The sequence below is a fragment of the Rhagoletis zephyria genome, unplaced genomic scaffold, assembly GCF_001687245.7.
Source record: "Rhagoletis zephyria isolate East Lansing unplaced genomic scaffold, Rhagoletis_zephyria_1.1 Rzeph_scaffold_03661, whole genome shotgun sequence".
In the NCBI taxonomy this organism is placed as follows: domain Eukaryota; kingdom Metazoa; phylum Arthropoda; class Insecta; order Diptera; family Tephritidae; genus Rhagoletis; species Rhagoletis zephyria.
In genome coordinates, this window is record NW_016160744.1 from 20463 (window position 1) to 34147 (window position 13685).

Below are 13685 nucleotides of genomic sequence, written 5' to 3' on the forward strand. Positions count from 1 at the left end.
AACAAAAATGACAGTTGAAAGCAAGCGAGAGCTCGCATACCGCTCGGTATGCTGGAAAAAGCATGCTTCGTGCTTTTTGCGTTCTACACGTGCGGTTTCTCGCATACGTCGTCACGCGAGCGAGATTTTCCAGCACGTGAAAACGGCCGGTATGAAAGGCTTTAATTTCATGCAACCCTGTTTGCTCCTTAAACGAACACGCCCCAGACGAAGAAATGAATACGGCGAATAGGTGCCAAAAATACGGCGATTAATTCAAAATGACGCATGCGTTGCAAATTTTTTACTTGCCAAAAAATTGATGAGCGAATCGGAGGTGCAGGCAAACGAAGAAAAAGGCGACTTGGGAATTGTGGATAGTGTGTAAATTCCGACTATAATTATTTTAATATTCAAATAAGTTTACCGTGCATTAAAAGGTAATTTGGTAATATACGAGAAAGGATCGTGAAAGAAAAATACCTGGAAACGACGCCGAGTTCAAAAACAGGCAAGTGGAAGAAGCAGAGCCCCAAAGAAGCAGAAGAAAAAAAGCAAGCAGAAGAAGCAGCATTATTGGCAGGGGCAGAAGCGCATTAGTAGCCCTTGAAGAAAAAAACGGGGAAAAATCAAAGATATATTTCAATTGTCGAAGGCGGAGGTGTAAAGTGATCGAAAGAAACAAAATTTATACAAATAAAAGCATACTCATATTTCATTGGATAATTTGACGCATCGTTCGTACAAAAGTAGCAAAACGGCAGCGATTACAGCAACAACTACGCCACCAGCTTCGACAATGGAGAAGCCGAAGGAATTGATCATTGAGCCAAAAAGCGAACTGCGCTTTATAGGTAAGTGTGTGAGGCCAATAGGCAACTGAACAACAACACAAATATGGGGAATGGGAGTCTACATTGGCGTCGCTGCCCGTAAAAAACGGACTACAGATGGCAATACGGACAGCGGCGTTAACGTTAACGTCAACGCCCGCCGCCATGTGGCTCGAGCAAAAATATCTAGGCTTGACCAATGTTTTCCTTATTACTTCACTATTTGCAGTAGTTAATATACCAAAAGATAGAGAATTAAAATATCTTTCAGAATTATAGAATTAAAAGTAATTGGAAAAAGTATAATATGCATATTTTTCAAGCTCACACTCAACTGTGTGCGTATACAAAGCATTCGCATGTCGACGACAAGTTTTAACAGATGTGTGTGAACAAAATCGCCTCATGCCAACACCGTAATAAGAATACAAATGGAATTCTTTGCCTTTGTGGATGTTCACGTTCACGCTAGCATTGAACTGTATAGCGGGCTTAAGATAAGCATAAGTTTTCCTATTTTTTATACCATTTAAGTTTATTGCTAATATTTTATGTTGCACAAATGTCTGTTCGTAACTTTTAAACATTATTGATATGTGCAACTATTAAAGGTTAACAGCTTCCTAAAAGTCAAAGTCAACAATCTCGTCTTCCATTGTCTGCCTATATTTCAATTAGGTTGTGAGAAATTGCTTGTAATTGCTTTGATTTGCATTTACTCACGGCGGAATTGGTTCTATATATTTCTGTAATTACGTTCAGCACATTGCTTTATCAACGATTTTATTTTGTCGCGTTACTCATGCCGTGAAATTTGGACTGAACTTTGCTAGTTTTTGTACTATGCAATTAGTATACTTATGTATGTATGTCCACCAATGTACCATTTACCGAGGCAACTAATGTGCGAGCGCTAAATGTTGTAAATTTTGTTTTCGTTCTAATGCATCTTTAAAGCAAATAAGCTTGGCAACTGGAATCTATGCGTTCCCACGACAGTCGGGTCTACGTAACCGGAACGACCCAGATTTATGTCTGGTCAAGGACCGTCACTCAAGCAACACTCCCCAAAAGACTCTTTGGGGAATTTGTATGTTGTTACAACAACAATAATATGGGTGGTATTATCACTTGCGGAGCGAATGAATCTGGCGAAGCGAAAGGATTGGCGGTGATTCTTTTTTGCGACGAAGAAATCTGTCATGTCACAAATTTCATACATATCCATACAAAATATGTATAGTTTGTACATATGCGTGTATTTGCAAAACCGTCATGGAACAACGTTTGACCTTTGAAAATAATGAAATAGATATGAAATATCGCTATGCCGATTCATAAAGGTCCTATCTTATGTTTTTTTTTTCTTTGCAAAGATATAAACCTAACCAAACCCGACATGTATATTCCTTTATTGTAAGTTGTTTTAAAATTACGGTTTCAATATTGGACTTTAATTAATCAAATGTTGTAAGTGTTTTGTTTAAATTCCATTAGGTTTTCTTGTAATGTACCTACTTTTGTACAAAGAAATGTAGCGATATGTACATATATATGTACATTTAGATGTCCATACATAAATTGTATATTTAATGTCGTCAAAAATAACTTTCAGTTATTCAGTAGAATCAATTATTTGAAGTCTGAACCTCTCTGTTTAGAAAATTAAGCCGACCGGGTCATCTTTTGGCTAAACTACTTGTTCGTTTATTTTAACCTAATACCGTAATTAACCAAAGTCAATTTCACTTTCATCCCAAAATCGATTGAACGTTGTACTACAATATTTTTCATTCATAATTTCTATTTGGTAAATCTTTTTACGCAAGTTTGCTTTTTAAATATAAAAGTACATTCGTATGCCCATATGTATTTATTCATGTATGTATGTAGAAATTACCGTTGATTTTTTAGATTCTTTTTTGTGGAGGGTGTTGCTGTTTTTACATATAAAAAAAAATTTTGATCATATGTTATATGGAAGAAAATGCACAATACCCTCCACAAAAAAAAATTCTAAAAAATCAACGGTAATTTTTAACGACTAGAACTGCATTCACGAAAATTTTCTTAATATTCTAACTAAAAACATTGAAATTTTTATGACAATTTTTTGAAGTTTGATTATTTTTTTTGCAATTTGTGCAAGCTTTTAAACTTTTATTATTGTGGTTTCTGTTATAGATTGAATTATATTTTAAATGAAAATTGTTAAAGATAAATAAATAAACATAATTTGCAAACAATATCCTTTTGAATTTCGTTGCTAATTAGTTGATCGCATCTGTATGTATATAGATATGGTGTATAAATTCGAAACTATATACACGTCGCTCATTTACTTCGATAGCGTCATAACTCAAAAAAGGGAAACTCGGGGGAAAAACGACTTTGAAGTTTTGAATTTACGTACATACATATGTACATACTCCTATAGTCAAAATTATTATATATTTTGTTTTAGTAAAATATGTACTGGTAATAAATAGAGCTATGAAAGTTTTACGTTAGCGTTAATTTCTGCATTCTTAGCTCAATATTGTAATTTTTTGGTTATGCACTTAAGAAGTCACACATAAACTTCTATATTATCGCCGTACGCTATAAAGCCGGTATTTATTATTAAATTCTCGAACAATTGGCGATTCCGGTTATCACCCGCCGGCACCTGCAAACAATTTGGTTATGTGTTGGTGGTTTGCATCAGCAAGTACATATGTGAATAATAATCACAACAATTCTTCTGGTTATTTCAATACGCGTCCCATTGATGCTTTTTAGTCAAATTTTGTTTTCCATTTCCTCTTCGAGTTATATACATACATACGTATTTAATACCCATGCATATGTATGTATGTATGTGAAATGTACATGCATACATGCAAGTATGCTGGGTTTTTGAATTTTTACTTGAATTTTCGAAACACATCAGAAGTAGATCGTAGCGCTAACTAAAGAGATTTATTTATATGAAGCATTTATTGCTGTGTTCATCCGTATTTTGAAATGCAGCCAAAAAATAAATTTTCTATTTCGCGCTCATAAACTCGGCACTAGAATCATGTATGGGGGGCAGATTGTCTGTCGCTCCCGGAAAGTGTATATGCGTTTTCGAAACAAATTATCGAGGTACATTCATATACCCTTGTGGTCAGTTGATTAAGTCAAGCGACATTTTGACTAGTTTTAGCTATTTTGCTTTTGTTTATTTAATGTTTATATATATATATATATTTTTTTTTTTAAGTCTAGCACTTTACCTAACCAGCCCCACATAAATCCACATTTCAAACTTCGTACAAAAATTATGAAAATTCAACAAACTTTAACATTGCACCCGAAAATTTTAAACTTTTTATCCAGAATTTTTAGACAAATTTTGGGTATGAGCTATAAATCATTAAATAAAGTGCAAATTTGAAGACGCTAGAAAAATCCAATCCAGATGTGTACGTGGCACGGAATTAGACAGGATGCCGAATGCCATACAAATAGTTGAACTAAGTTGTAGAAATGTGTAACATGCTACCAGTATTTCTATCTTTCACAGAAATAATAATATAAATATTTGGCTCCGAGCGTTTCCTCAAACGCCGCCTCTGGACGGGAGCTGGTTTTATGTGGGAAGCTTTTTATGATAGGAAACACATGTAGACGTTGGCGACCACTATTAGAAAACAAAACTATTTTGGGAACATTTTTCGGAAGAGGAATCGGACCTAAGTTCCACCAAATCATAGTACGCAACCTCCAACTTATCGGCTACAGCGTCCGCATAAACAATGCACACGAATTAACACACTTAAGTAAATATTCGCAAAATAGGCTGTGTCTTTAGGTCAATGAACACAGCACTCCATGACATAAGTTATTTTAGCTATTATTATATTCCCAGCGATAAGTGCTTGCAAACATATGTACCTACTTACGTACGTAGTACATATACATACATACATATTACTGTGGGGCCTCTAAGCCACAACTGACTGTCTACACGCTTAAAAGATGGAAGTTGCGAATCTAATTGCGTACNGCTTGCAAACATATGTACCTACTTACGTACGTAGTACATATACATACATAGATATTACTGTGGGGCCTCTAAGCCACAACTGACTGGACGCCTGTCTACACGCTTAAAAGATGGAAGTTGCGAATCTAATTGCGTAAAAAAAAAATGCATTACTGGTGTGCGACTGTCGGAAATAGTCTGCTTTGTGCGCCCACACAATTTGGGTAAAAATCGATTTTTTAATTTGTTTGTGAAAACAATAAAATGCAAGCGTTGCGGCGTTAGGCGAACAGCGGCAAGCAAATCTTGAACTTTGGCTGACTGAGCAACTAACTAAGCAGCACGTCGCCAGTCAGTGAGTGAGTAGATGATTGTCACAATAGTGTGGTGGACAGCGACCAAGCATGAAGAATTGTTGAAGAAGAAAGCACATGTAGTGTAAAAAAATGTTGGCTATCCGCCTCAAACGCATATTGACAAAATGACGCAATGAAAGCAACGTTGGCGCATTGCTGAAATGTTCAGCTGTTGGTAATAAACTACATAATGACATACATACAAATACATTCCATAATGAAACTATGATAATAAGGGGTTTCTGGGGTTCATGACTTCGGAATCGAGGTGACATGTTGGCTTTAAATAAATTTTTACTTAATTGTTAAATTCGATTAGGAATAGACTAGAAGTGAAGCCAGCGTATAAAATAATTTCCAAATTTTGGCTTACTTGGTAGTTATGATAAGGGTGTTTAACGGTGTTTTCTTGAAAGTAAAGCTGTCATCAATTAGCTAAGTGATGCCAAACCATATGTATGTAGATATTTAAATATGTATAATCATATCAGAATAGGGGTATACTTTTTTCGATATAGAACGATCCTAGGGGGTGAGAGCATACAAATTCCGACTTTACTCTTTTACATGCATTTTTGGACCACCCTGATGTACATAGGTGTACATACCAGTTTAAGTATCACCATGCCGTTCAAAAGATCCGAGTTCGAGTCTCGGGTAGCGGATTTTTTTTTCTTTTTTTTTCAAATTAAATTTCTTTGTTTTTAAATAATTGAGAAGTTTTAGTTTAACTTTATTTAAATATTTTGTTATATTTTTTTGCTTTGTTTTATTTATTCTTATTTATTACTTTTGATTGTTTTAAAGAGAAAAAGATGCATATATTATTTCCTCGTTAGCAGATCTTTCAATTAGTCTTTCGAAAGATAGTAAAAAGCTTTTAAGATAGTTGCCAGAATAGCCAACTGTCTTACGAAAGACTTTTATCTTTCGAAACACTGTGGTGAGGTGAAATGCAGTTGCCAGGATTGCCCTGTTAATGTTAAAAATCAGTACAATACCTATCGGTTAGTATACTTTTTTCTAGCAGTTTCTTAACTTATTTATTCCTTTAGCTTACTTTAAAAAAAGTGACATTCTTGAAAATATTTTACAAAAATGCAAAAATAAGAAAAAATAATAATTTTTGATAAGCCTAAAGGCAATTTCGTATACTGCAAAAATTTTCACGTCAGTAAACGATTTCAGAGGATAAATTTATCAATGTAAAAAATAAACAAAATAAACAAAAAAAAAATAAAAAAAAATACCTGCCATGTACACTTTGTTTGAAAATGACCCACATACATATCCACACATGTACCTAGTGACACTATAGTATCTCACCCCGAGTCATAAGCTAACTAGCGCCCACTACACAATCGTCTTCTGTTTTTTTTCTTTTTGTTGTTATTTCACACACGCATACAAAATTGCCGCTACTCAAGCAGAGGACGACCACATGAAGACAACTACAATACAAAACCCATCGAAGAATATTGCTACTTGGAAATACATAAAAATAAAAAAAAACACGACAACCAGAAGAAAGCGAACGTTTATTCTTCTATTTCATGTTGTTTTCTTGTTTGTCTTTTGCGATTTTGTGCCTTTTGTTTTGAGCGCTTTTGTTAATACGCTACCTGCTTTGAGCTTGAGTACTCCAGCGGATATCTGTATTGGCCTCGCCTCATAGATTTTCGCACTTAACAGCTGTATTGTTGAAAAGTGGTGCAGGCACCGATTGGAATGAGTGGACCGTGAGTTTCCAAGTAGTTTTTTAGCGAAAACTGGTTTTCGTTTGACATATTTTACATGGATGAAAACACAATAGATTTCGACCAGTTTTAGCAACGAAAACATGTTTTCGATGTCGGTCAGAGCATGGTATAACCCCGTTTAAAGATAAATTATACATTTGGNTTTTAGCAACGAAAACATGTTTTCGATGTCGGTCAGAACATGGTATAACCCCATTTAAATATAAATTATACATTGGACCGTATGTTGAATAAAAATCAAGCAATTGTTTTTCTTTACATTTCCAACTTTTACACGATTTATTCAAATAAATTTAAGTAAAAGGTCTGAAATTAAAAAAAAAAATGCAATTGCTTAGTGTATGAATGTAACATAAATATGACATTCGCCCCCTTGGCGAAAAAGCAAGAATTATAAACCAAATTTAATTGTTATAAAATGATTAACAAACTTGAGTTTTTTCTTACAAAATGACTATCATTCAAGGTTAGTTTGATGTGGCAGTCGGTCCAATAACCAACTAACTTCGAACTTACAGGTCCATTGTGATACCACTGTGAAACACGGGAACATCGGTGACTATTCTGCATAGACACATTTTGAAGCTGTTATGAAGCTTATGATTGGTTTTATTCCTGCATCGGATAGTTCCGTCAGAGAGCTGAAATTGTGCCTACCTAGAAAGCCCGCTCTTCTGCTCTTAGCTAAAGCTAGGCAGCTATAGAAGCAGTGCTCAATTGTTTCTTCTTCTTTCTCAATCTCTGAAACTTCTGCATTATTCCGTGTAAAAATTTATTTCGCCTCTTCTAGGTCTTGGTGTTTGCAACTCTCTTTATGATAGGATGTTCGTTTTGAAGCGCCTGACGAAGGTGGGTTTAGGGACGCAGTAGTCGATATCTTGAATTGATCAAATATGCTCGAATACTGACAAACTTCAAAGTTTGTTCTCACCTGTGGGACGACTGGATAAGTGTGTATCTATGGCGTTACTTTATATCCGCTGCATATATGTATGTACATACTTTTGTATGTATGTATTATGTATGCACCTACAGCAGTGATCAATAAAATAGTAGCGAAATTCAAATTGATGTTAATTGCAACTTATGTTTATTTACTTATTTTTTTTATAACAGAAACCACATAAATAAAAGTTTGAAAGTTTTCATAAAATTCGCAAAAATTAATCAAACTTCAAAAACTTTTCATCAAAGCTTCAAACATTTTATTCGAAATTTCTAGAACATTTTTGAGTCAGTAGTTTGGTAGCCCCTTCAATTTTAGTATAATAAAGTGCGAGTTTCAGTCAATAAAAATTACCGCAACACCCTCGACGAAAAAAATTCTAAAAAATCAAGGGTAATTTTTGGTGCCTAGACACTTTATTGTACTCAAATGGAATAGGCTACAAAACTGCATACTCAAAACTGTTCTAGAAGTTCTGAATAAAAAGTTTGAAAATTTCATGAAATTTTTTTGAAATTTTGATGAAATTTTATAATTTTTTTTGAACTCTGTGCAAACCGTGAAACTTTAATTTGTGTGATTTCTGTCATTGCTCGAACTATATTTTAAATGAAAATTATAAAAAATAAATAAATAAGCATAAGTTGCAAACTATATCATTTTGAGTTTTGCTACTATTTTATTGATCGCAGCTGTACATATGCATTTTAGCTTTTCTACAAAAGCAAAAATAATCGCATACTTAATGAAGGCCTTTTGATAAGTTAAAAACAATTATTCGTCCATTTTGTGCTTTGCTGAAAATGGCGTGTGCAGACCTGCGTTGACTGTCGCATTGCACATATATGTATATACATACATACATTCACAATTCCCTTCTAATCATTGCCATACAAACAAACGCACCCGCTCGATTGATATTGTTACCATATTTTGTAATAATATGTATGACGTTATATTAGCCTTAGTCCTCAGCTTATCAAAAATCTAAATTGCACATTCATAAAATTTTACGGGTATTTGGGCTATTTGCAGTCTAAACACCTGCATATATACATATGTAGATGTTTGCGACAATGCTAACTCAATACCACGCAGTAAATCGTACTGTCACAAGGTGGGACAGAAAATTATATTTATTTTATTTTTTTGTTTGATCTGAAGATCTGCAGTTGAAGCCTTTGGATACAAGACTAATGCATACATTACTGCCATATTTCAGAACGGCACTTGTGTACAGCGCCTACATCTGCAAATAATATTTTCAAGAGTCCACTTGCTCCTCTCTTGTCTCTAATCTTTGTCTAATCTATTTCCATCCCTCACTAAGGATTTCTAAAGTAAGTATGGACGATTAGACATGCATTCGACGAGAATTAGAGACATGAGTAACAGTTTTTAATCTATTGATTTTGAATTGTGTCGTTATTACACAGTACCATCGATATCAAATCCTTTGGTAATATTTATTTTTTTACAACATTGAATGCAATCGCGACATATTACCAGCCAAAGTTTTATTTTCAAAATTGAATCGATTGCGCGGGCTAAAGATATATTTTAAATTGGCCAATTATTACGGGCTTAGACCTAAGATAACATAATATAACTATTACGAACAAATGCCTTTTATTTCTCCCCCCTACAAAATTGACCCAGCCTAATGTACATCTATATATTCACCATAACTGATTCCCTTTCTGTTGAATAATTTACAAAAAAAAAATGGTTAAGCATATGCATTTTAATAGCAAATGTTTTCTAATCTATTTACTTTCAGGTCCATTTACTCGTCCTGTTATTACTGTTATGAAAATAACTAATCCAACAGATAACATAATACTGTTCAAGATCAAAACGACCGCCCCGAAACGGTACTGTGTGCGCCCGAATTTCGGTTCACTTGAACCACATACGCATGCCAGAATTGAAAGTAAGTTGATATGTGTAGTCGCATAACTAAATTGAATGTAATGATTACTTGTAATAAAAAATTGTTCTTCAAACACACACAGTTTGCTTACAACCATTTGCGTATGATCCCAACGACAAGAATAAGCATAAGTTCATGGTGCAGAGCCTGGTTGTGCACGATCGTTCAGTTGAAGACTGGAATAAGTTGGTGAGTATGCGAAAAGTACTCCTATTAAATAAATCATAATACGCATAGTTTGAAAATAAATTGCTTTCATTACACGTTTTCTCAGTGGAAGGAGTCGGAACCGCAACAATTGATGGATGTTAAGTTGAGATGTGTCTTCGAGATGCCAACTGTAACGTCAGCCGCAGACAGCAGTGGTGGTTCAGGTAGCAGGCGATTCATCATCCATTGATGTCGTACACAAATTTACTCAATATTTAATTTTATTTTAACATAGGCACTAACGAGATAGTTAAAGAAACGTCAACAAAAATTGAGTCAGAAAATAAAGCAATTCCATTTCGCGAGGAGAAGGTGAGTTTCAATACAGTAAATAGCTAATTGTACTACAATATAACAAAAGAAGATGAATAGGTAAAATTAACTAACTTTTATTTGAAGGTCTCAAATGTGCAACCATCAGAGCAACGTGAAGAGTTATTGTCTGACATTAGGCGGCTGCGCGAAGACAATGAGAAATTGCAAAGAGAGAAGCGTCATCTTACAGTAAGTAGTTAGTGATGTGATATATTCTTGCCGTTTAATACATGACGTTGTTCTGTACACTCAAACTACCTTACGTTGATCGACTCACGTTACCACTACGACCAGAGGAAATACAAGCAAACAACACTAGTCTCACTAGCCATTGCATAAGTATGTGGCATTAATAACCCAGTAGATAATTTCAGGAGTTAAAAGCCCTTGCAAAAGGCCTACAAACCTTTCTTTTTTTATATGGAACAGCAAAAACTGCAGGGCTTCTGCTTTTGTAGGACGTACATCAGAAGGCTTTTTGGAGTTTTTCTAAAGTCTCTTCTAAACTTTTATTTCCTTATGATATTTATTTAAGGTTCATATCAAAATTGGTTTATGGCAACGTAAAATTGATTTGTAATGCTAAATAATAGGTTTGTTCCACAAGCTACTCGAAGTCACTTCGAGTTACACATACGCGTTCCAAAGTAGGTTTTAGTAGCTTGTGGAACAAACCTAATATAAACTTATACAGGAAAAGCCCTCCTAGATGACATACAGAGAAGCACTTTTTACAGCCCTTCCTGGGTAAACCTTTAGAATGGATTCACTTAAGAAGGCCTACCTAAATTATATTCTGGGACATATATACATTACAAGACCGTTCAGATGGGAAGGGGGCAATGTGCTATTACAACAACAGCAACTCCAACCATATGTCTTTAAATTACATTCGTAAAATGCGTATTAAGTTTTTAAAAGAAGAACGTCTGAGCCATTGAACTTTCTGAGGGATCTGTCCTTTAAATAAGTGTTGTGAAGAGAAAAGGACACAATAGATCGCACCCCTTATTTTAGTATCTATCTATCTCAAGTGTGAGCTATGAATGTTAATCATGTACATATGTACATATTTATATGCCTTTATTCGAGTCGTATTTCTTCAAGGTAACAAAACATTTTATCTTTTGATTTCAGGATGAAATCGTCAAAATTCGGGATTCCTATTCGAAACCGATGTACGATCAGGCCTATACACCGATACTGGGCGAGAAGCAAATTCCGGTATTTTATATAGCGTTGTCGATTGTTGCGGCCATATTCGGTTTCCTGTTTGGCAAATATTTTTGAATGCATACAACGCAAGCAAAACTATGAAGTGCGGACATGTTTACCAACAAGATCGCAACAGCAACAACAGCATAATATGTATAAGCAACAGCAAAAATACAAACCAGATGAACAATGAACACGAAACTTAAAATACATATTTAAAACAAGCAAGAAACCAGCGGTAAAAACAAAAGCAACAAAAATTATCTAATGAAATAAACAAATAATTAAAGCTAAAAAAAAAACNAATACATATTTAAAACAAGCAAGAAACCAGCGGTAAAAACAAAAGCAACACAAATTATCTAATGAAATAAACAAATAATTAAAGCTAAAAAAAAAAAAAAACGATAAAAAATTAATAAATATTGTTGAAAGGTTATTTTGAAATACATGTAACCACATACATAAATGGCGATGAGCGGACAGATGCGCATAGAAACTTGAGAAAAATTCATTAAAGCTAAAAAATCATTATTTGCAAAAACAAAAAACAAGGTAAATTGCAGTATAACTTAACACACACACGTAAACATATAATGAAACAGCAAGTAAATGTATAAAGCTCGGTGTAAAGTAGATAAAACATTAGAAACGGCGGTGACTGAACGAACGTTTGGAAGTAGAGAGGGAGGGAGGGTAGTTAAAATAAAATTCTGTGTTTGTGTGAAACCTTTCAGAATATACGTTTTGTATAGCCACAGCGCACCGATTGAACGTTGGCACGGCATTTATTCATAACTTTATATTGTAGCAAAAAGTGGAAAGGGCTAAACAATGAACTACGACTAAAAACAAAAATATGAAAAAGTTAATACAAAAGAATGAATAATTAAAAATGAAAGAATATGCATTATAAAAAGCATTAGGTTTAATAAATAATAACTAATGTATTTTATTTTAATTTCTTTAATCATGCGCTTACCGTGTTCTAGAAACGAAATTCTCTAGCAATATCTTTAATCTCGGAACTATTACTGAATAGGTTAAATATATGTAATAGTAACTCATTTGCCTTTTAAATACAAAAAAATAGTTAAACGCATACCTCTTACATAAAATGTCTACTAATTTAATGGGATTGAGCTATATTTGATGTTTGTTTCAAGAGAGCATTACACACGTAGTATTTTCTAATTTAACTCTCTTTAACTCGCATGAGTAATTCATAAAAATTCCTAACAATTTTAAACATTGCAAATCGAATCGTTGGGTAGGCATAACCTTAAAACCAGTGCGGCTTCTTAACGATTTTACAAACATCAATGTAAAGTGTATGCAATTTTTTTAATTTGCCTACTTTCTGTTTCGTTTAATTACAAATAAATGTCAACTGCTAAAGCAATCAAATACACATTAAAAAAAAAAAACTTTTTTTCAAACACTTGAATCCTCGTACAAAACACGGTTTATAGTACTCGTAAATCCTGAATGCATCTGTCGGTTTTTTGCTCCTATAGGTTAGTCGCACACTACTTCGTAGAAAATACAGCTTTGCTTTTGATTTTACTTAAATATAAAAATTTTGTTTTGTGTAATTTTGTTGTTCAATCCATGATAAAAATATAGTAAGGTAGAACCGCTGAGAGGCACTTTTAAAATTCTTGACGTTTCCAAACAATTTAATTTTTAAATTTACTCACAAACTCACACACACAATTTCATTTTCAATCTCAAGCAACAACAATTTCGAACAATTTAAATTTTTTATTTTCACTTTTATATGATTTTAAAATGTTGGCAAACTTCAAAAAGAAATCATGGCCGCCAAATTGAGAGAACGGTTATACCTTGCTTTGTTTTTATCATGGTTCAATCTATATATAATTTGAAGAAAATATGCTTCGTGTTACTTCGAATTACTTTTAGCGTTGTTTTATATTTAATTTTCGTTTAATTTTATTATATACGCTTTTGCCGAAATGTATGTGTTTTTTTGTGGTAATTTCTCAAGTATAAGTAAATAAATACAACATTTTAAATAACAATCACGAGTCAGTCAATTTTAATGCGTTTTTGATTCCTTTATATTTGTTTTGTTTTTATTTTTGGCGTACTATCAGAATATC

General features: G+C 33.7%; 1 protein-coding gene across 2 annotated transcripts; it reads left to right on the top strand.

Moving 5' to 3' along the window:
* Positions 1-251: 251 nt before the first annotated feature.
* Positions 252-11804, top strand: Vap33 (VAMP-associated protein 33kDa). Of its 2 annotated transcripts, none has more exons than XM_017624516.1 (8): positions 252-359; positions 420-833; positions 9667-9819; positions 9902-10008; positions 10094-10193; positions 10265-10341; positions 10429-10533; positions 11482-11804. In XM_017624516.1, the coding sequence occupies exons 2-8, from the start codon at positions 779-781 to the stop codon at positions 11632-11634; spliced, it is 750 nt and encodes a 249-aa protein (XP_017480005.1). In that variant the 5' UTR covers positions 252-359; positions 420-778; the 3' UTR covers positions 11635-11804. The 2 variants fall into 2 exon arrangements, with proteins under 2 accessions (XP_017480005.1, XP_017480006.1); XM_017624517.1 differs by having other exon boundaries at positions 272-363.
* Positions 11805-13685: the final 1881 nt, after the last annotated feature.